The sequence below is a fragment of the Canis aureus genome, chromosome 36, assembly GCF_053574225.1.
Source record: "Canis aureus isolate CA01 chromosome 36, VMU_Caureus_v.1.0, whole genome shotgun sequence".
In the NCBI taxonomy this organism is placed as follows: Eukaryota; Metazoa; Chordata; class Mammalia; order Carnivora; family Canidae; genus Canis; species Canis aureus.
The window spans coordinates 25,041,855-25,065,937 of record NC_135646.1 but is presented as its reverse complement, the minus strand read 5'-3'; the positions used below and the strand labels follow the sequence as shown (position 1 = coordinate 25,065,937).

Genomic DNA, 24,083 nt, shown 5'->3' with positions numbered 1-24,083 from the left:
TCAGAGGATTCACTGTGCACAGCAGGCGGACTTACCCGGCGAGTTCTGGGGAGAGGACACAGGGGAACCACGTGGAGACTGACAGTAGCTGGGGTGAAGTAAGGCATGTGGAGGCACATAAGACATTATCTCTTCTTCAAATAAACTGGGGAAAGACAAGAAAGCAAGTGCATACTTTAGCCAAAAAGGGGGGGGGGGATGCCTTGTTTCCACATGAGTAAGAGTTGATTTCTCACTCTGAGGTCCGGCTCACATCCCAAAGGGAGCACTTGTCCCCCTACTCCTGTAAGTCGTTCTTGGGGCAAATAGCTGTCTGTTGCAGCTCATGTGAAACCTATGGTTATGTGCCTCTTTTCCTACCAACTCTGGACAATGGGATTCCTATTTTGCCACTTTAATCTGTGAGTCTGAATTTACATGTTTGCTTGAACAATAGTATGTGGGCTTTTAGATTTGAGAATAAGACTCACACGTAACACACAATGTTTATTGAGAACCCATAATGGAGACACAAATTATGTTCTTTATCCTCAGTCTAAGACATATATGACAGAGTCTTAATATTCAAAGAGTTTAGGATTTAATTGGAGAATTAAAAGCAAAATAAAACAAAACACCTCCTACATAATTACAACTGCTAAATAATTAGCTCCCTTGTTTACTCTGGTTTATAATGTTTTTTTAAATGTGAGGTTTTTGATATTAGATTATGCAATCCAGTGTATTCTTTCTTCTCCATATTGAAGTTTCTTTTTCTAGGACTCTCCTAAAAGACAATAACCATGGACATGAAATCTTATAATCTCAGACTTTTCATTAAATATTAGGATAGGATAAAAGTACTATTGATTGCACTAAGCTCCTGACGTTTGACAAATACTTGACAAAGTAGAATTAAAACAGCAATAAAAGTAAGAGGACTTGTGTCTTTTAATTAAGAGGAAGAAGCAGGTTTTCCTCAAACTTGGCCAAATCTAGAAACCTGTTACCTGTTTTCAGAAAAATTCAGAAAAAAGTGGCAACAGTTTATTATTATAAAGATCAAGGAAAGGATTCTTAAGGGTTATCAACACCGTTTCTCAACTGAGGCAATTTTGCCCTCCTTCCACACCATTTGGAGACTTTGGGGGAATGTCTGAGGATACTTTAGTTGTCATAATTGGGAGAAGGTAGGTTTTTGGTATCTAGTGGGTAGAGACCAGGATACTGATAAACATCTTACAATACACAGAATAGCTCTCTGAAACAAAGATGTATCCAGTCCAAAATGTCAATACTTTTGAAGCTGAGAAAACCCTGGGTTATAGCAATAACAACTTGATAATTCTTCTCTAGTTCTTTATTTACATGCACACATCTGCTAGACCACTGCAGGAAAAGATTTTTAGACATGATATTATTTTTTAAAGCTATCTTTCCACTTTTAAACTATTAAAGTCAAAAAGTGGGAATCCCTAGGTGGCTCAGTGGTTTAGCGCCTGCCTTTGGCTCAGGGCGTGATCCTGGAGACCTGGAATCGAGTCCACATCAGGCTCCCTGCATGGAGCCTGCTTCTCCCTCTGCCTGTGTCTCTGCCTCTCTCTCTCCTCTGTGTCTTTCATGAATAAATAAATAAAATCTTTTAAAAAAATAAAAGTCAAAAAGTTTTAGAAGCAGAAGTAGGAAATAATCATATTTATAATACCAAGTTAAGGACTTTTTTTTTCTTTTCTTTTTTTTTTCTTTTTGCCCGGTCCCAAAAGCCGCAGACAAACTCGCAGCCGCCCGACTCTGTACCGTTGGTGACTTGGCCCAAGTTAAGGTCTTAAGTCATTTTTTCTTTTTCAATAAATCAATAGCCACTGGAATAATGTGAATTTTAAATTAATTGCTAAGGAATAGTCTCATGTAATAGTTGATATCACAAAGATCTGTAAACCTATGGCTAAATTAACTGAAGAGTAGGAATTAGCACCCTTTCTTTAGATACCTACATCTGTCTCCCTTTGCTCCATGACATTTATCATTTCCTTTAAATATAACCAATACTCCGGAATCGTTCGTATCAAGAAAAATATTTTACTTGAAAAATTTAATACACAAAATGTAATATAAAATAAAACATTTGATTCATATCATCCAGGATTAACAAATGTTAACACTACTATTTTTGCGTCAGACAAACATACATGCATACTTACACATCTTTATATATCTGCATGTACATGCATATATGTCTGTGTATGTGCATTGTATATACAAGCCCCTTTGTTTTCCTCTGCCATGACTTTAATATGGTATCCTCCTCCCATAGTTTTATATTTTGCAATAAATATCCATAAATAAACAATATACAGTTTTGCCTTATGCACTAAAAAAACTACATAGTGCTAAGTAAGTATATAGCATTCTTAAACTGCTTAGTTCAATGTATTTCTGACATCTATCCATGTTGACAGATAAGAATCTAGCATATTACTTTTCCTACTATGCAGTTGTCCATTCTATGAACAAATAAATTTCTTTATCTCATTTGACAAATATTTAATTTTTTCCAACTTTGTGCTATTATCAACAATGGTGCAGTGAAGATCCTGTATATACTGCCTTGGGCACATGCGAAAGAGTTCTTAGTATAAATATGGTATATATTTAAGAGCAGAATTTCTCAGGCTTAACACATACGCCTTTTCAACTATACAAGATATTGTCAAATTGTGTTCTGAAAAGGTTGTAGAAATTGCAATCCCAAGTCCAGACAGTATGAGAGTCCCTATTTCTCATTTGATATTATCAGACTTTCTGGCTTTTTCAAATCTAATGTATGAAATACTATCTCATTATTGGAAATTGCATTTTATGATTGCTAGCATCTTTCCCATAAGTTCACCGGCTATTCTTACTTCGATTTCTATGAAATGCCTTTTTTATACCCTTCATCTATTTTTCTTTTCAATTCTATTCTTCTAAATTGATTTAAAGACATTCTTTGTGTATTCATAATATCTTTGCTTTATACATTGTGAATATATTCTTCTACTAGTTTGTTAGCTTTCTTTATGCTTTTATATGTGGTGTCTTTCATTATATAAATTTTAAAATTCTAACATGGCCAAATGTATCAATCATTTCATATATAAGCTTTGATAGAGGTATATTTTTTATAGGAGTTGAGTTAATGAAATAATATATGAAATAGAATAATCAATAACAGTTGTAACAAAGTCATCTAAAAATTCTTGAGTTTTAAATGGAGGTTTTTGAAAATAATCTCACATAGGCTTACTTTGAATTGAATAATTTCCTACAGCTATGGCATCTCTATATTGCAGCTTGCTGATAATCAAGTCCATTTGGACCAGGAATTATTTTCTTTTTTAAGAAATAGGGGTACCTAAGTGGCTCAGTCGGTTATGCTGGTTTTACCTCAGGTCATGATCTCAGAGTCCTGGGATCAAGCCCCATGTCAAGCTCAATGTGAAGTCTGCTTGTTCCTCTTCCTCTGTTCTCCTCCCTCTCTCTCATAATTAAATACAATCTTAAAAATAGACAAAGTATAAAAATAGACACAAAGTCTTTCGCTATGCATACAACTAGTCCATTGCTTGAGTTTACAGTCATTGATAACTCAAACTCCAAAGTAAAATAAAAGTAAAATAAAAAATAAAGAACTGAGATCTCAAAATGTTTCCATAACTATTAAACATTATTTTTTAAGAGTTTATTTATTTATTCATGAGAGACAGAGACAAAGAGAGAGGCAGAGACAAAGGCAGAGGGAGAAGCAGGCTCCATGCAAGGATCCCAATGCAGGACTCGATCCTGGGACCCCGGATTACACCCTGAGGCAAAGGAAGATGCTCAACCCCTGAGCTACCCAGGCGTCCCTAAACATTATTTAGTAAGTATCCACATGTAATACATTGTGTCATCACATAAAATTATGAAAATAAATACATTTGATCATCTAAGTTAAGTAAGTCTAGAACTTAATGACATCATTTGCATGTAATAAATATAGAACTATTACATAATAAATGAATTTCTCATACTTCTCCAAAGGCCTATTAACTTCAGAGAACATGCTGTTTCCCCATAAAGGAGAAAATGTAGCCTTGCTCTTTATGTGTGTGTGTGTATGTGTGTATACGTGTGTATCTATACATACACATACATATACATACAGAAAACTGATATATATATATTTTTAAATTCAAACACATAGAAACTCATGCAAAATGCAATGTTTACCAAAGTACAAATATTCTAAGCTATATTGTAACTTAAAATATTTAGGGCTATACCATCTAAAGATTATTTAACTAAGAACAGGTGAAAGATCATCATGATTTCTATTTTGTTTTCATTAATTCCTGAAGCAGAATTCTTTATTTTAAATGAAAAACCTAAGATTTCTAGAATGAAGCAAAAGAGTCATAGTCGAGCCAGAACTTTATAACAAAACTATTTTATTACCAACCAAACTATGGTAGAAACATTGTATTACATATTAATTGACCAAGAGTCTTCCTGACCATGTAGCACACTATATTATATTCTGTTTTCAGAACTAGCTTAGTACAATACTGTCATGGGTCACCCCTTAGACTGATAAGTGACCCCTGCCTCCCAACAGGTCTTGTTCAGAATCAAGTAAAGTGAAGTCTCTGTGGGAAGTGATTATATCCCTTTGAATTATGCTCCAACTATCCAGTAAAGGAAAATAATTTTTTTACTTCAGTTTTACAAATATGGCAACTATTATGTAGGCAGCTAGAAATGGTTAGGGTCAAGATCATCATGAATATCATGAATGAAATCGTTAGCACTCTGGGATAAATAAAACATTGTGTGGTATGGTTCAGCCTGACTTTCCCTTTAATTCTTTGGAGGTTATGATGGTAAGTGTCCCAACTACTAGTAGAGCAAAGCATTATTTTATTCTAGCTTCCTACATTTAAGGGTTAATATTAAGAATGAAAAATCTTTCAAAAAATTGCTAATTTCCTTTTCTAAACTACTCTAAAATTTAAAACCAAAGCTGACCTAATCAACGGAAAAGAAAATATAATTGGGTAATTTTTATGAAGGGCTATCAAGTTGACAATGAGTACCAGTGATCAAATTTCACCTTTCTGATCTAATTTCCCAAACCTAAGCTCTCAAAATCATTAAAAAAAAAAAAAAGTCAAATCAGGAAAAAAAAAAAAAAAGGCAAAGCACATTTGGAGGAAAAATTTGAAATAAAAAAATAAATAAATATGACCTCTATTCTACTCTAAAGAGGTAAGTAAGCCCCGTATGCCTTTGCATTCCATTTTGTGAGTGGGACATTCTATCCACTGGCCTTTACTAATAACCTTTTCCTTCTCCAAAATCACCTCGTTTATCAACAGGGGGAAAAAAAAATCAAACAGATGTCAGAATAAGAAATGTAATCTGAAATGAATCATTACTAAACCAGCATCCTACAACTTTCACACCATGAGTATTCCACAAATCTTTAAAGAATAATGGAGACATTTTCTGGCTACTAATATCAGAGTAGTGTTTTCTAAAGTGCTCCCTAAATCTGATGGCTGAAGACTTTCTATGTCAAAAGCGGGTGTCACATACCTCAGCAACATAACAAGGTCTGCATCACTTGAAAGACGCACCAATCCTGGGGTCCCTTCAGTTCGGATAAATTGGATCTTCTCCCTATTCAAGCAAAGAAACAGTTCAAAATTTACATGGTAGACATTATGAAACATGACTCAGTGCCTTAGGCACCATTTCAAAAATAATAGTCACAACATTTTATTTTTTTGTATCTACTATGGGGTAGCTAATGTTTAATATACCCAGGAACACATATCCAATAGAGACATGGTCGTTGCTTTCAAGGAGGACCCATGAGCATCAAAACTGCCCTGTCCTAACACTGGAGAAAGATTCCTTTATTGCTTTTATCATTTCGCTGCTCAAGTTCTACTACAGGCGGTAGTACCATCCAACCAATACAACTCAGTCTCTGCTTTGAGTTAGAGCCTGTTGTGGGCTTGAATCTAAGCAACTGTTTAGGCCATTCAGGCTGATTCCCTGTTATTCCAAAAAGTGAATGTGTAGGGATATTCATCTATTTTCCTGGGGTTATACTTCTAAATTATGTGTGATGAGCACATTCCTACTGAGAGGCAGACAGTATCTAATCAGTATATACTCAATAAAGAGGCATATGTCTCTTTGAAAGAACTAAAAACCTGAAACACTTTTAGTTACTACAGTTAGTGGGATAGATTATGTATATACCTGTGCAAATGTATATATTCTTCTACCTACATATATCAAACCCAATTGTGAGGGATTTCTACCATTATTTTATTTATAGATATAAGTAATAACATCATGTTTTTCTGTTTGATGAGCCATCATCATGCTGCTATTTTCAATTCTTTATATGAAAACAATTTTAATAAAAATTTCCCTGTTACTTCCCCTCATTTACATGATACTATTTCAAAGCATAGTATATTAACTTCTATAAGACAAGAAAAAAAATAAGAACATAAACTACGGTACTGAAAGCATTTCATTTGATAGTAACATAGGAATAAACACAACTATGCAATTTTACTCAAAGTGCTAATGATAGCATAGTGTGATTTTTGTACAGTATGAAATAAAATATTGATCTTTGATATAAGTATTTATTCAGATTTAGTTCCTCTTTATAGATGATCTTGTTTTTCTGCTTGATATTTTCCCTAAAGTTCTACTGCATTTTATATTTCCAAATTCCAAATTTCTTCTTAATTATTTGCAAGCCTGAAGACAATGAGGGGAAAGGCAAGGTTTAACTGTTGAAATGGAAAACCCATAATGTACAGAAAAGTCCACTGATTTGCTCTCAACCACATAGCTTACAAGGACTGATAAAGAATTTGGCTGCTTCTGGCTAGATCCATTTTAAACAATATATTAGTATATGAAACATCTTATCTTTGGCATTGCCAAATTTTCTTTTCCAACCTTTGAGTTACACATACATATACCTAAGAAATGAATGTCAGACACATATATAAAGAAATTGTTCAGAAGGGAAAAGCCAGCCTTTCTGCTTTGTTACTTCAGTTTGAAGGCTTGAACCAAGCAGAACATTTTCCCTCAAATGCTACAATCTCATGTCTGAAGCACATGACGGAAACCAAGGCCCATTATCTGGTGAATGATTTTTTTGGTACAAGATATGAAAGTTGGTTTTAAAAAGCTACATTAAAGAGAAATCATCGTGGAGAAAAAAAAAAGAATAATAACCAAAGAAATACTCTTATAAGGGTCAGTAATAACATGCTTTGATCTTGAAGAATCAAAAGCTATCTGCAACAAACACAGTTTATCTCCTTGCCCTATCATCACAATGAATCAGGCAAACAGAATACACGGGAAAACAAACAGGGCACACGCTCTCCTCCACTTCTTCAGCTGGAGCTAGACAGAATGAGGGGGGTGATGTAAAAGATACCACGCACTGGACTACGGTCTGTATGCTTCCTGGGAATAAGGAAAAGATCATAGCTTCCTGAGTCACAGGATGACAGGGTAGGAGGACTTGGTGATGGGCACTGATTGGGGTACTTGATGGGATGAGCACTGGGTGTTATGCTATATATTGGCAAATTGAACTTCAATTTAAAAATTTACAAAAAAAAAAAAAAAAAAAAGAAAGAAAGAAAAAAACCCCAAGGATGATAGGGTGAAGACAAGGAAAGACAGCAGAGGAAATATGCCAAGTGGGGAACTTTTCAACCCTTTCCAGATATTAACTATTAGGCAGGGAGAGCAACTGGTCTCATTCTTTAGGCCAGAACATACCATACGCCAGAGGAAGCTAGTTTTCACCAGGCCAGCTCATTTATGGCACTGACAAGCTATGGGTCAGCCACTGGAACATGTCCCCAGATGCACACCATATCACTCAGTACCTTCTTAGGCTAAGATTCATTCCTTCTTTCAGCAAACATTCTCTTAGTGTCTAGATTGTGCTGGGCACCATACCCCATACTGGGAATCCAACAGGGTAGAAGACCTAGTTCCTTTCTCAAAGAGTTCATGGTGCAGTGGAAAAGAGATAGTCAATTCTAGTATCATATAAAAATATTGAAGTTGTCCCATTTGCTTAACTAATTCTGGTTAGGGCTTCTAGCCACTCCTATTCCACAGAGTCCTTTGTTTTTCTTTTCTTTTTTTTTTTAAATAAATTTATTTTTTATTGCTGTTCAATTTACCAACATACAGAATAACACCCAGTGCTCATCCCGTCAGGTACCCCCCTCAGTGCCCGTCACCCATTCACCCCCACCCTTCTCCCCTTCCACCACCCCTAGTTCGTTTCACAGAGTTAGGAGTCTTCATGTTCTGTCTCCCTTTCTGATATCTCCCACACATTTCTTCTCCCTTCCCTTCTATTCCATTTCACTATTATTTATATTCCCCAAATGAATGAGAACATATAATGTTTGTCCTTCACCGACTGACTTACTTCACTCAGCATAATCCCCTCCAGTTCCATCCACGTTGAAGCAAATGGTGGGTATTTGTCGTTTCTAATGGCTGAGGAATATTCCCTTGTATACATAAACCACATCTTCTTTATCCATTCATCTGTCGATGGACACCGAGGCTCCTTCCACAGTTTGGCTATTGTGGACATTGCTGCTAGAAACATTGGGGTGCAGGTGTCCTGGCGTTTCATTGCATCTGTATCTTTGGGGTAAATCCCCAGCAGTGCAATTGCTGGGTCGTAGGGCAGGTCTATTTTTAACTCTTTGAGGAACCTCCACACAGTTTTCCAGAGTGGCTGCACCAGTTCACATTCCCACCAACAGTGGAAGAGGGTTCCCTTTTCTCCGCATCCTCTCCAACATTTGTGGTTTCCTGCCTTGTGAATTTTCCCCATTCTCACTGATGTGAGGTGGTTTCTCATTGTGGTTTTGATTTGTATTTCCCTGATGGCAAGTGATGCGGAGCATTTTCTCATGTGCGTGTTGGCCATGTCCATGTCTTCCTCTCTGAGATTTCTCTTCATGTCTTTTGCCCATTTCATGATTGGATTGTTTGTTTCTTTGGTGTTGAGTTTAATAAGTTCTTTATAGATCTTGGAAACTAGCCCTTTATCTGATATGTCATTTGCAAATATCTTCTCCCATTCTGTAGGGTGTCTTTTAGTTGTGTTGACTGTTTCTTTTGCTGTGCAGAGGCTCTTTATCTTGATGAAGTCGCAATAGTTCATTTTTGCTTTTGTTTCTTTTGCCTTCGTGGATGTACCTTGCAAGAAGTTACTGTGGCCGAGTTCAAAAAGCGTGTTGCCTGTGTTCTTCTCTAGGATTTTGATGGAATCTTGTCTCACATTTAGATCTTTCATCCATTTTGAGTTTATCTTTGTGTATGGTGAAAGAGAGTGGTCTAGTTTCATTCTTCTGCATGTGGATGTCCAATTTTCCCAGCACCATTTATTGAAGAGACTGTCTTTCTTCCAGTGGATAGTCTTTCCTCCTTTATCGAGTATTAGTTGACCATAAAGTTCAGGGTCCACTTCTGGGTTCTCTATTCTGTTCCATTGATCTATGTGTCTATTTTTGTGCCAGGACCACACTATCTTGATGACCACAGCTTTGTAGTACAGCCTGAAATCTGGCATTGTGATGCCCCCAGATATGGTTTTCTTTTTTAAAATTCCCCTGGCTATTCGGGGTCTTTTCTGATTCCACACAAATTTTAAAATAATTTGTTCTCACTCTCTGAAGAAAGTCCATGGTATTTTGATAGGGATTGCAGTAAACGTGTACATTGCCCTGGGTAACATTGACATTTTCACAATATTAATTCTGCCAATCCATGAGTGTGGAATATTTTTCCATCTCTTTGTGTCTTCCTCAATTTCTTTCACAAGTGTTCTATAGTTTTTAGGGTATAGATCCTTTACCTCTTTGGTGAGGTTTATTCCTAGGTATCTTATGCTTTTGGGTACAATTGTAAATGGGATTGACTCCTTAATTTCTCTTTCTTCAGTCTCATTGTTAGTGTATAGAAATGCCACTGATTTCTGGGCATTGATTTTGTATCCTGCCACGCTGCCAAATTGCTGTATGAGTTCTAGCAATCTTGGGGTGGAGGCTTTTGGGTTTTCTAGGTAGAGTATCATGTCATCGGCGAAGAGGGAGAGTTTGACTTCTTCTTTGCCAATTTGAATGCCTTTAATGTCTTTTTGTTGTCTGATTGCTGAGGCTAGGACTTCCAGTACTATGTTGAATAGCAGTGGTGAGAGTGGACATCCCTGTCTTGTTCCTGATCTTAGGGGAAAGGCTCCCAGTGCTTCCCCATTGAGAATGATATTTGCTGTGGGCTTTTCGTAGATGGCTTTTAAGATGTCGAGGAAAGTTCCCTCTATCCCTACACTCTGAAGAGTTTTGATCAGGAATGGATGCTGTATTTTGTCAAATGCTTTTCTGGATCTAATGAGAGGATCATATGGTTCTTGGTTTTTCTCTTGCTGATATGATGAATCACATTGATTGTTTTACGGGTGTTGAACCAGCCTTGTGTCCCGGGGATAAATCCTACTTGGTCATGGTGAATAATTTTCTTAATGTACTGTGGGATCCTATTGGCTAGTATCTTGTTGAGAATTTTTTCATCCATGTTCATCAGGGATATTGGTCTGTAATTCTCCTTTTTGGTGGGGTCTTTGTCTGGTTTTGGAATTAAGGTGATGCTGGCCTCATAGAATGAATTTGGAAGTACTCCATCTCTTTCTATCTTTCCAAACAGCTCTAGTAGAATAGGTATGGTTTCTTCTTTAAACGTTTGATAAAATACCCCTGGGAAGCCATCTGGCCCTGGACTTTTGTGTCTTGAGAGGTTTTTGATGACTGCTTCAATTTCCTCCCTGGTTATTGGCCTGTTCAGGTTTTCTATTTCTTCCTGTTCCAGTTTTGGTAGTTTGTGGCTTTCCAGGTATGCGTCCATTTCTTCCAGATTGCCTAATTTATTGGCGTATAGCTGTTCATAATATGTTTTTAAAATCGTTTGTATTTCCTTGGTGTTGGTAGTGATCTCTCCTTTCTCATTCATGATTTTATTAATTTGAGTCTTCTCTCTCTTCTTTTTAATAAGGCTGGCTAATGGTTTATCTATCTTATTAATTCTTTCAAAGAACCAACTCCTGGTTCTGTTGATCTGTTCCACAGTTCTTCTGGTCTCGATTTCGTTGAGTTGTGCTCGAATCTTTATTAACTCTCTTCTTCTGCTGGGTGTAGGATCTATTTGCTGTTTTTTCTCTAGCTCCTTTAGGTGTAAGGTTAGCTTTTGTATTTGAGTTCTTTCCAGTTTTTGAATGGATGCTTGTATTGCGATATATTTCCCCCTTAGGATTGCTTTTGCTGCATCCCAAAGATTCTGAACGGTTGTATCTTCATTCTCATTAGTTTCCATGAATCTTTTTAATTCTTCCTTAATTTCCTGGTTGACCCTTTCATCTTTTAGCAGGATGGTCCTTAACCTCCACGTGTTTGAGGTCCTTCCAAACTTCTTATTGTGATTTAGTTCTAATTTCAAGGCATTATGGTCTGAGAATTGCAGGGGACGATCCCAATCTTTTGGTATCAGTTCAGACCCGATTTGTGACCCAGTATGTGGTCTATTCTGGAGAAAGTTCCATGCGCACTTGAGAAGAATGTGTATTCAGTTGAGTTTGGATGTAAAGTTCTGTAGATATCTGTGAAATCCATCTGGTCCAGTGTATCATTTAAAGCTCTCGTTTCTTTAGACATGTTGTGCTTAGAAGACCTATCGAGTATAGAAAGAGCTAGATTGAAGTCACCAAGTATAAGTATATTATTATCTAAGTATTTCTTCACTTTGGTTATTAATTGATTTAAATATTTGGCAGTTCCCACATTCGGGGCATGCATATTGAGGATTGTTAAGACCTCTTGTTGGATAGATCCTTTAAGTATGATATAGTGTCCCTCTTCATCTCTTACTACAGTCTTCCGGGTAAATTTTAGTTTATCTGATATAAGGATGGCTACCCCAGCTTTCTTTTGAGGACCATTTGAATGGTAAATGGTTCTCCAACCTTTTATTATCAGGCTGTAGGTGTCCTTCTGTCTAAAATGAGTCTCTTGTAGACAGCAAATAGATGGGTCATGCTTTTTTATCCAGTCTGAAACCCTGCGCCTTTTGATGGGGTCATTAAGCCCGTTCACATTCAGAGTTACTATTGACAGATATGAGTTTAGTGTCATCATGATATCTATTCAGTCCTTGATTTGTGGATTGTTCCACTGAGCTTCTTCTTAAAGGGGAATTTTAAGAGTCCCCTTAAAATTTCTTGCAGAGCTGGTTTGGAGGTCACATATTCTTTCAGTTCCTGCCTGTCTTGGAAGCTCTTTATCTCTCCTTCCATTTTGAATGAGAGCCTTGCTGGATAAAGTATTCTTGGTTGCATGTTCTTCTCATTTAGGACCCTGAATATATCCTGCCAGCCCTTTCTGGCCTGCCAGGTCTCTGTGGAGAGGTCTGCTGTTACCCTAATGCTCCTCCCCATAAAGGTCAGGGATTTCTTGTCTCTTGCTGCTTTAAGGATCTTCTCTTTATCTTTGGAATTTGCAAGCTTCACTATTAAATGTTGAGGTGTTGAACGGTTTTTATTGATTTTAAGGGGGGATCTCTCTATTTCCTGGATCTGAATGCCTGTTTCCCTTCCCAGATTAGGAAAGTTTTCAGCTATGATTTGTTCAAATACATATTCTGGCCCTCTGTCTCTTTCGGCGCCCTCGGGAACACCAATTAAACATAGGTTTTTCTTCTTCAGGCTGTTGTTTATTTCCCTTAATCTATCTTCATGGTCTTTTGTTTGTCTCTTTTTTCCTCAGTTTCCCTCTTTGCCATCAACTTGTCTTCTATGTCACTCACACGTTCTTCCACCTCGTTAACCCTTGTCGTTAGGACTTCTAGTTTGGATTGCATCTCATTCAATTGATTTTTAATTTCTGCCTGATTGGATGTAAATTCTGCAGTCATGAAGTCTCTTGAGTCCTTTATACTTTTTTCTAGAGCCACCAGTAGCTGTATAATAGTGCTTCTGAATTGGCTTTCTGACATTGAATTGTAATCCAGATTTTGTAACTCTGTGGGAGAGAGGACTGTTTCCGATTCTTTCTTTTGAGGTGAGGTTTTCCTTCTAGTCATTTTGCTCAGTGCAGAGGGGCCAAAAAAAAGTTGTATTGGGAAAAGGAGATAGAGGAAAAAAAAGGAAAGAAAAGAGAAAGAAAAAAGGAAGAAAGAAAGGAAAAAAGAGAAGAAAAAAAGAAAGAGGAAAAAAAGGGGTGGGGGAAGCAAACAAATCAAAAAGCAAAAAAAAAAAAAAAGAAAAGAAAAAACACGGTGGAATATCTTCTGCTTCTGTATACTTTAAGTCCCTTGACTTCCCCTGGAACTGGTCCGTCTCGCTGGTCTTCTGGGGGAGGGGCCCGTTGTGCTGATTTTCAGGTGTTAGCACGTGGGGGAGCTGCTCTGCCCCTGCCTGGTGCAGGGCTCAGTGGCGGGTGTTTACCCTGTGAGGCCCCTGGAGGAACAACTGCAGTGGCCGCGGCAGCTCTGCAGCCCTGGAGTCAGCTCCCGCAGTAGTTCCAGAGCTCTCCGTCTGCAGGGCCTGGAGGCTCCGGGCGGGGCCGCTGATCTGCTCAGCTGGGGCAGGAGCGTCCTTGCTGTCCTGGGCCCTCCCGGCCTCTGCCTGTCCCGGGGGAGGCCGGATCCTGGGCTGTGTCCCGGTGCCCTGTGCTCCGGGGCCTGCCCTGTTGGATTCGCGCTCCCGCCCCGCAGCCCCCTCCGCGGAGCCGCCCCCGAGCCCCGCCCAGCTGCTCCCGCCCCGCAGTCCCCTCTGTGGAGACGCCCCCGAGCCCCCCGAGCTGCTCCAGGCCCCGCTGTGCGCGCTGCAGCCCTTAGGGAGCTCGGCGCACTCTCCCAGGGCGCAGGTGTCTGTTAGTGTCCCCGGGAGCCCGAGGGCATCCCCACCCTCCTGGGTCCTGCTCCACCTCCCCGCGAGCCCCTTTCCGCCCGGGAAGGTCGGTGCAGCTCCTGCTCCTCCGGGACGGGGCTCTCCTGTCCTGGGGACACTCACCCCGGCCTCAGCCCGGCTCCTCGTAGGCCCCTCCCCATTGGAGGCCTTTTGTGTCTTTATTTCTTTTTCCCCGTCTTCCTACCTTGATAGAAGGGCGAACTCTTCTCACTGTAGTGTTCCAGCTGGTGTCTCTTTAATTCTCAGGCTGAATTCATAGATTTTCAGGATAATTTGAAGGTTATCTAGGTAATTTGGTGGGGACAGGTGATTTGGGGACCCTACTCTTCCGCCCTCTTGCCCCTCCTCCACAGAGTCCTTTCATATAAAAAGAGAGGGCACTGGTTTACTGACTGTCAAGAGAGTAGATCAAGGTTGAGGAAGAGAAAGTCAGCAGATATCCTCAGAAATGTCGTCAATCTTTTCTAAGAAAAGCAAAACCAAACAGGAACTACTTATTGGTTGTTAGGTATTTGCTTAATATTCCATAGACAAGTATTTATCAAACTTGTGTCCCTGTCTACTAGAAATCTATAGACATAATCTCAAGTCTGGGGGAATCTAAAAATTCTGTGTTTTCACAATGATGATCAAACTGCTAATGTTGTGGCCAGCATATTCCGGATAATCTGAATAACATTTATGACTGAATAGAGCCATTTGACTTCAGTTCCCCTGTTTGCAACTTTCAAAGTGTTGGTGAGCAGCCACTGAGGTTGGCAGGGCCTTGACGTTAACATGATAACAGCAGTCCGTCTACAGCTGACACACAATTCTCTTACCAATTAAAAAGACAAAACTCTTCTTTTGCGGTGTTAATTCACATAATGACAATGATGAAATGAGTCAAGGTTATGTACATATAAACTGCCACAGGCTAAAGAGACAACAAAATAAATGGATTTAAAAAATAAATATAAGGGAAGGGAGAAGAAATGTGTGGGAAATATCAGAAAGGGAGACAGAACATAAAGACTCCTAACTTTGGGAAACGAACTAGGGGTGGTGGAAGGGGAGGAGGACGGGGGGTGGGGGTGAATGGGTGACGGGCACTGAGGGGGGCATTTGATGGGATGAGCACTGGGTGTTATTCTGTATGTCGGTAAATTGAACACCAATAAAAATAAATTTATTAAAAAAAATAAAAGTAAATTATGCATTGATGCTAACTAAAGCATAAAAGATGTCATGGTTTATTCGAAGAACAAAATTTTACCATAGTTTACGAATAAAAAAGGAGCAGTAGCATCATCACCGGGTACATTTAATAATATACTTTTTCTTTGGGATTGCAGTTGGGGGTATTTTTTTAAATATATATATATTTTTTTATTTATGATTGTCACACACAGAGAGAGATAGAGGCAGAGACACAGGCAGAGGGAGAAGCAGGCTCCATGCACCGGGAGCCCGACGTGGGATTCGATCCCGGGTCTCCAGGATCGCGCCCTGGGCCAAAGGCAGGTGCTAAACCGCTGCGCCACCCAGGGATCCCTAGTTGGGGGTATTAAAAGAATTGGCTCATCAAAACAATGAATTAGTAGATGAAAACAAAATTAGTAGATAAATGAGTAGATAAGAATGACCTATTTGTTAAGAAAAATAATGACCACGATATTGTCACAGATGCACCTGATGAACCCTTAAGATACAAGATCTAAATGAGATACAAGTCAAACTCAAGTGAAGCAAAAAGCACAAATATATCCTTCTACTGATATGGTTTCAATATTGGTGATTTGGCTTCTGAAAAACAAAATCTCACATTCATATCATTCAATTAAATGTTACTTTTAAAAGTTTTTACTTAACTTCTATGTCTTTTGGCTTTATAGTTCATAAAAGCTATAAGAAGTTTTTGCATATTTTATATTTGTGTACACTTATGTTTCATTAAAACAAAAGTGATTAAGGTTAATATTGTAGATCTGCAGTATTTCTTTTCCTTTTAGAATGGAAAATAAGTTTCAGCTCTTAACAATTTTCCATGAGTCCACTCAGTGTCTGAAATAAACATAACAAGCTTGAGAAATATCATTAAGGATACATATGACTCTGATTAGAGGGACATTGGAAAGTTACATTACTATGTTTGTTCACATTTATTTTATAAATTTACAGAGTTCAAAGGAATCAGTGGCAGTCCTTTAATTCCTATCTTGACTGCATTCATCTTTTTTTTTTTTTTTTGGACTGCATTCATCTTAATGAAGAAATTCTATTTCATTTTAGTGGCTTAAAATGAGGATTAAGATGACATTCAAATAACATTTTATCACTTGTGCCTCTGCATGGGTAGGTTTCTCTCTCTGTGCGCTTTAGAATACATTTCAGGACTTCCTCCATTGCACTTTCTCACTGGGCCACTCAGTTACAACAAAGATTCCTTTGGAAACATTAATTTCTTGAGAGCAAAAGCCCTTCCTCTTTCATTTTTTATGTTCCCCAGGTACCTGGCTTTTAGCTGTGCACATTAGGAATGCTCAATAAAACAGAACAGGCACAAGATTTGTCAATGCCAAAATAAGAATTGGCTCCTAACAAATTGCCCTACTATTTTTTGTTGTGGCAGAGAGAAAAAGAGAATCAGAGAGCTGGCATCAGATTATTTGCTAAAATAGAGCCCCCTGAGGGAAGTGCAAAGACAGGTAAAGAGGCAATCTTTTAATGAGAAAACTCACAGCTGTGGTAGCAAGATGCTAAACTGTAGTGTGTGACAACCTCAGGAAAAAGCCACTAGCCATTGCTGTATCTCAGATGCCCATAATATTTGGATCTTTGTAACCACTTCCTCAAGTGTACAGAATCACCCCAGAAGATCAACTCTAGCAGAAGATCATTTGAGGACAATGAACATAGTCTCAAGACCGGAATTCCCACAGAAAATACTCTCATTGAAACTAACCAACATTTTTGGTGAAGTTAAGAAGGGCACGTGATCAGAAACAATCAAAAGCAGCAATGCCTCTAAACCACAAAACTCTCTGGATTGCAGACTCTGCACACATGGTTCCTGTAGATACAGCTCAGTGACACCTTCAAAAATACATGTTTTAAAAAACTGCCCGAGGGCAATTTTAGAGAAATCTCATGACTTCTCTAATGGTATAAGGCCAAGAAAGGAAGATTAGCATTCATTACTCACTTGGTTATTCAAATTCTTTATTACAGTCACAGAGCATGGTCTCACTTGAAGGATAGGGCCATGCAGTAGAAAGATCAACTTTTCTTTTTACTTCTCATTCGATTTGGAAATAGAGGTCCACTGTGATCACATGACTTTCATGGACAAATAGAAATGGAATCATCCTGGACCCCAACATAATTATCACTGATGCCTGGGGAAAGCTGGACTAATAGGAAATAGATTTGCTGGCTAGACCTAATAACCACCCAAGAGAGATTATTTTCAATTCTTAATGCAGTTTTATGACATCTAGATCCTTACTCATAACATAGTGTTGTACAAATACCAATAACAAAAAATTTATTGAATTTGTATTTGTTACATTCACCAAGATATTATTTAAAAGTTCTTAGTATGATTAGTCTTTCCAACGAGAGCCAATAGTAGGATATAGTAATCCATGGGGGGGGCAGTACCCACGTGAAGGAAGTAGTACTGACGTTTAAATGTTGACTTTTATAGACAAAGAAATAAATCTCTTCTGAGATTTAAAAAAAGGAGACGATAACTTCATAGCATCACCTTTACACAACAAAGTTAGAGGGAGCAGAGATTTAAATATAGCATTTTAAAGCTAAAGCCATATTCCGTTGTACATGCTACCATAGCCATTCTACAGTAAAAGATACACAAGTAGAGTGTCAAGGAAGAGGAAGCCATATATGGATAGAAACTAAATAAACTGCTGGCTATCCTCTGGTTTAGGAGGAATCACAAGCTAAACAGGAAAAACAACGTAAATAGATGTACCCATCTGAAAGTGCCAAGGACTAACACTTTTCCTCATATTATGGGGAGAGAAAGAATGGATATTTCTTTTAAGTGACCGTGCTACGGATGAGGAAGAGCTTCACTAGTGTTGAGGATCCTTGCTCAGTTATCCTTGGCACACAATTACTCAGTGGCACAATTCCACCTATAAATCTTTTATCGAAAGTTAGCACTGAAATACGAGATTAAAGAACCCCAGGGGGCTCTCCACCTCTGCATTTGTGGGAACACCTTTTATGATGCAGTTTTTAACCATATGAAACACAGTGTTCTCTTAGATACACAAACTTCCCCATTGCGTTGTTGTAATAAGCAAAACACTCAACTACAAAAAACTTTTCAGAAAAGAAAAGTGCACTGTGACAGACGACTCTGGGTAAGAGGAAGAGCATTATCTCATTGATTTATGTTCCTGCTTCCTTCTACTTGTCACAGGAGCATATGCTTTTTATGGTCAAATGCTGTAAATAGTTTTAGAAAGTATAAGATGGAAGTTAGAAATAAGTTGGAATAAGATGTAAACTTATTTCAAAGCTTACCAAATAATTTCTTACCAAAAGATTACCATGTAAGATCTATGTTAAAAAGAATGCTCAGCTGAAGACACTGGGGGTCACTAAAAAAATAAAAATCCTTACCAATCTTTAGGTTAGAGACTTTTAAGACTCTGAAAAGCAGAAGGAAAAACAAAAGCAAAACTGAAAGCTACCAAGTGGGGCCAGCAGTTTTTTACTTTGTTAAGATCTATTAAAGTTCTGTCAAAAAACTGAAGAATCATGATACTGTTGGATGCCTCATTCAAGTAGATTAAATCATCTAGTACCTCCAATGGAGGAAATGTAAAGATATGTAAAATTCCTGTAAATAATACTGTGGAGTGAAGAGCAAAAGCAGAAATCTTCTTCAGTCTCCTTTTTTGTGGGGGGTGGGGTACCCTGACAGGAAGAGAAACTAGCAGTGTGTGTGTGCTGGGCCTAGAGCTGGTGGGAAAGAAAGAAAATAGAGTTCCCCTTATTTTGTGGTTAGCAAAAGAGGAGAGATTTGGGTTCTTTTATTTTGTTTTGTGGTCAAGAATTTCTAAGATCTCTCAGTGGACAACTGAGGAGTTTATTTCTACAATATTATTAACTAAAACTTCTTACATGAGACTACCCAGTGGACCATGGATTACAGAGTGGATGCCATAATATACAAATACGCAAAATGAGATAGCTCATCTAATTTCTATAATGTTCTTGTAACTGAGAACAGAATGCTTATCAGGTTGGGAAAGACACTAAGACTTGCATTAGATATTAACTACTGTGAAACTGGGATTTCTGTGTAGGCAATGTTTATAGTCATACTTGAAATTACATGTAGCCTTTAGCCTTTAGAAACTTTAGACAATAATGACAATTTTAAAGCTATGAGAGACTGACAGGAGATGGGGAGTGAATGAGATGGGGAGAGGAGATTATAAGGTACAAACTTCCAGTTATAAAATAAATAAGTCATGAAGATGCAATGTACAGCATGGCAACTGTAGTTAATAAAATTGTATTGCCTATTTGGAAGTTGCTAAGAGAGTAGATCTTAAAAGTTCTCATTATAAGAAAAGGATTCTGTAACAATGTATGGTGATGGTTCTTAACTAGACTTATTGTGGTGATCATTTCACAATATATACAAATACTGAATCATTATGTTGTATGCCTGAAACTAATATAATGTTGTATATCAATTATGCTTCAATAAAATAAAAGATATGAGAGACTAAGAACGTAAGAATTGGTAATTTGTTTTCAAATCAACAAAAATCTCTCTCTCTCTCTCTCTCTTTCTATATATATATATATATATATATATATACACACACATACACACACACACACTCACTATATGCAGAGTACTATTCTTGATATTTAAGCAGTAGAGGAGACATAATGAGTTGAATAAGATCCATATTTGCAAGGAACTTATAATTTAGTTCGAAAATAGAGTATAAGTAAGTCAAATTATAACACAAAAGTCACATAACCAAAACAGCATAAAGGACCATGTGATACACTACATAATTATCAATTAGTGTCTAAAACAGAGGTTATTACACCTGGATGAGCTACTGGAATTAGATGAAGAGGTTTTAAGATATTAAATGCTTGAGCTGTCCCCTGAACCTCCTGAATTAAATTTCTGGACAGGGTGTAGGAGGATACAGGGTGTAAATTCAGAGAAGAGAGAAGGGTTGAGAGAGAGAAGACCTGACATTTTATATTTTACAAAGCTCACCAGCTGATACTCATGAAAAGTTTGGTACAACTAAGTACAGTAGTATTAGAGAATCACTGTTGTGGGCCAAGATGGCACCAATTGGAAAAACATATTTCTACCAATAAAGATGGCATATGAACCAAATGAGCTTTGAGTTATGTCAAATTTTAAGTAGAAATTCGTATCTTTTTCCATCTCTGCTGATGCCTACAACAATGAGGCTGAGAAATACTAGCTGGATCTTGAAAGCAAGAGCTCACAGTACAGCTGAGAGGCTTCAAGTAAGGGTATCTTGCATTGAGTTTTAAAGGAAAGACCTTCCTTGCCAAATGCACAAGAGAAAAACTTGCCAGGGAACAGGAACAGCATGTATTCAGGAAAGTAAAACTGGGCTTAAGTGTGATGCATTGAAGAGCTGTTTAGAAGAGAGGGTTAATGCAGGGGAATACTGGATGGTGAGGAGTATCAGATTCCTTCCTTGGGTTCCACTATGTTTTTATTAAAAAATGTAAATACTGAGCCTAGGATTTTATAAGTCTCAATTCAGTAAACTGTTACTTTTGTTTACTTAAACTAATTCAGAGTTAGTGTCTTATTATTTTCATTATAATCTGCACATCAAGGATGTATCCTTGGCCATGAATTTTTGTTTATTTTTCATATATATTCTTTAAAAGGGTTCTAGGTTCTTTTGTCAATCTTATTCAATCTTTATAATTAATAGATAAAAGCCAGGACTACAATGACCTGGTTGTTAATAACATAAAGTATTTGTGCACAAGATGCCTTTGGTTAGACTGCCATAAAGAAAGAGTGAATTTCCAAGATGATGGTCAGTGTTACTGAAGATTTAATAGTTAGGGCTTGTGGAACTTGAACCAAATACCAATACTACAGTTACCTGAGTGAATGATTCCTGGTAAGATCAGGTTGACGCTCCTGCAGAATTTCAAAGATGTTGGGTTGGCGCAGAAATGCAACAATCTTGTCATTGTAAGCTGAAAAAATCAGAAATTGTAACAATACTTTAAAAAATCTGTTATTAGGTTTATGTACATAAATCCAAACTTAAAAGTCTGTTTTTTGGTTAAATTCTTTGTAATCAAAGTCATAGTTTGGAGCTACTACAGATGCTTAAATTCCAAATTGTGTCTACCTGTTATAGGACTTTTGGACTTAGATCTAGTAGGTCTGATGTAAGCACTAATTAAACTCATCCCATAAGACATATTTATTATCAAATTGCAGGAAGAGATCACTAACAAGATTCTAGATATTGATTGTTTTTAACTACTGCTTTACCAAAAATCTCATAAGCAACTGTTAGAAATGGAAAACCATCTTCTGATTAAATATCAGCCATTCAGAGAGATAGACAGCATAAGAGTTGCCCAAATACAATAGTGGTCTGAAAACCGAAGATATTGATAAAAGAAATTGAAGATGACACAAATGAATGGAAAGGTATAATATGCTCACGGATTGGAAATATTAACATTGTTAAATGTACATATTCCCCAAAGTACTCTACAGACTCAACAAAATTCCTATCAAAACACCAACAATGTGGTGCCTGAGTGCCTCAGGTAGTTAAGCATCTGCCTTCAGCTCAGGTCATGATCGCAAGGTCCTGGAACAGAGCCCTGCATCAGGCTCCCTAATTAGCAGGGAGCCTGCTTCTTCCTCTCCCTCTGCCCCTACCCCACTGGTGCTCTCTCTCTTGGTCTCTCTCAAATAAATAAATAAATAAATAAATAAGTAAATAAATAAAATCTTTAAAAAAACAACTTTTTTTTTACAGAACTAAAACAAACAATCCTAAAATTTGTATGGAACCACAAAAGACCCATAATAGCCAAAATAATCTCAAGAAGGTATAATAAGAGGTATCATAATCCCAGATTTCAAGCTAAACTACAAAGCTATAATAGTTAAAATAGTGTGGTACAGGCACAAAAATAGACACACAGATCAATAGAATAGAATACAGAGCCCAGAAACATACCCACGCTTATATGATAAAGTAATCTATAATAAAGGAGGCAACAATATACAATAGGGAAAAAACAGTCTCTTGAATAAATGGTACTATAAAAACTAGGTAGTTATATGCAAAAGAATGAAACTGGCTCATTTTCTTACACTATCCACAAAAAATGAACTCCAGATGGATTAAAGACCTAAATGTAAAACCTAGAGCCACAAATTCCTGAAAAAAACAAAACAAAACAAAACAAAACAAACATGGACAGGAATCTCTTGATCATTGGCCCTAGCAACATTTTTCTGATATGTCTCCTCAGGAACAAAAACAAAAGCAAAAACAAACTCTTGGGATTATACCTAACTAAAAAGCTTTTACATAGCAAAGGGAACATAAAAAAAATGAAAAGGTAATATATTAAACATCAGGGGAACATATTTGCAAATCATCTATCCAATAAGAGCTTAATATCCAAAATATGAAGAATTCATTTAACTCAATACCAGAAAACAAATAATCCCATTGGAAAATGGGCAGAGGACCTGAATAGACATTTTTCCAAAGAAGACATACAGACAGCCAACAGATACATGAAAAGATGCTCTACATCGTTAATCATCAGAGAAATACAAATCAAAGCCACAGTGAGGTATCACCTCACATCTGTTAGAATGGCTAGTATCAAAGACAAGAAATAACAAGTGTTGGCAGGGATGTGGAGGAAAAGGAACCCCTGTTTACTGTTGGTGGGAATGTAAATTGCTGCAGTCATTATGAAAAATAGTATGGAGGATCCTTGAAAAGTTACAAACAGACATATCACATGCTCTAACAATTCCACTACTGGATATTGACCTGAAGAAAAAAGCACTAATTCTAAAAAATATATCCATCTCTCTGTTCACTGCAGCATTATTTATTTATTTATTTATTTATTTATTTATTTTTTTTGCAGCATTATTTATAATAGCCAAGACAGGGAAGCAACATAACTGTCCACTGATAAATGGATGAAGATGTGATTTTGTATATAATTCTATATATAATAGAATATTACTCTGCAATAAAAAATAACAAAATCTTGCCATTTGCAACAAAGTGAATGGACCTAGAAAGTGTTATCCAAGTGAAATGAGTCAGGCAAAGACAAATATTGTGTGATTTCATTTATGTGTGGTCTCTAAAAAAAACAAAACAAATGAACAAACAAAATCAGAAATAGACTCTTAAATAGAGAACAAATTGATGGTTGCCAGAGGAGAGAGGGCTGAGAGGACAGACAAAACAGTTTAAGGGGATCAAGAGGTGCAAACTTCCAGTCATAAAATAAATAAGTCATGGGAATGAAAAGTACATCACAGGGAGTATAGTCAATAATATTATAATAATTTTGTATGGGATATACACTGAGTAAAGTATAGAATTGTGGAATGTTGTACATTGGAAACTAATATAACATTGTATGTCTAGGTCAACTATACTTCAATTTACAAAGAAACAGTTGTCAGCAACAGCTACTACCAAAATGTAGAGGACAAACCATTTTCAAATTTTATGTGGAAATAAATGCCATTTTGTCACACGTAGCTATTTACCAAACCAACTATACCAACAGGTACAACATAATTGTTGTATATCATCAAACTATGTATATAACATCAAAAGAAAAGAAAAAATGTATTTTTGTCAAACTGGCTAATGTCCACAGAAATTTTAAAATAGTTCATTATAATTCATTAAGGGCTCTAATAATTCATTCCTCTTTTGTCAAGAAAACCAATTTGTTTACTTAAGATTATTCATCTTGA

At 37.2% G+C, this 24,083-nt stretch overlaps 1 protein-coding gene across 3 annotated transcripts in view; it reads right to left on the bottom strand.

The window, feature by feature from the left end:
* HECW2 (HECT, C2 and WW domain containing E3 ubiquitin protein ligase 2) overlaps positions 1 to 24,083 on the bottom strand; it is a 361,268-nt gene that overhangs the window by 49,336 nt on the left and 287,849 nt on the right. For all 3 annotated transcript variants that reach the window (XM_077885298.1, XM_077885297.1, XM_077885296.1), the window contains exons 17-19: positions 21,193 to 21,289; positions 5,596 to 5,679; positions 36 to 145 (exon numbers count right to left, since the gene is read on the bottom strand). In XM_077885298.1, coding sequence (XP_077741424.1) covers positions 36 to 145; positions 5,596 to 5,679; positions 21,193 to 21,289 — 291 coding nt within the window. The remainder of the gene's footprint in view (positions 1 to 35; positions 146 to 5,595; positions 5,680 to 21,192; positions 21,290 to 24,083) is intronic.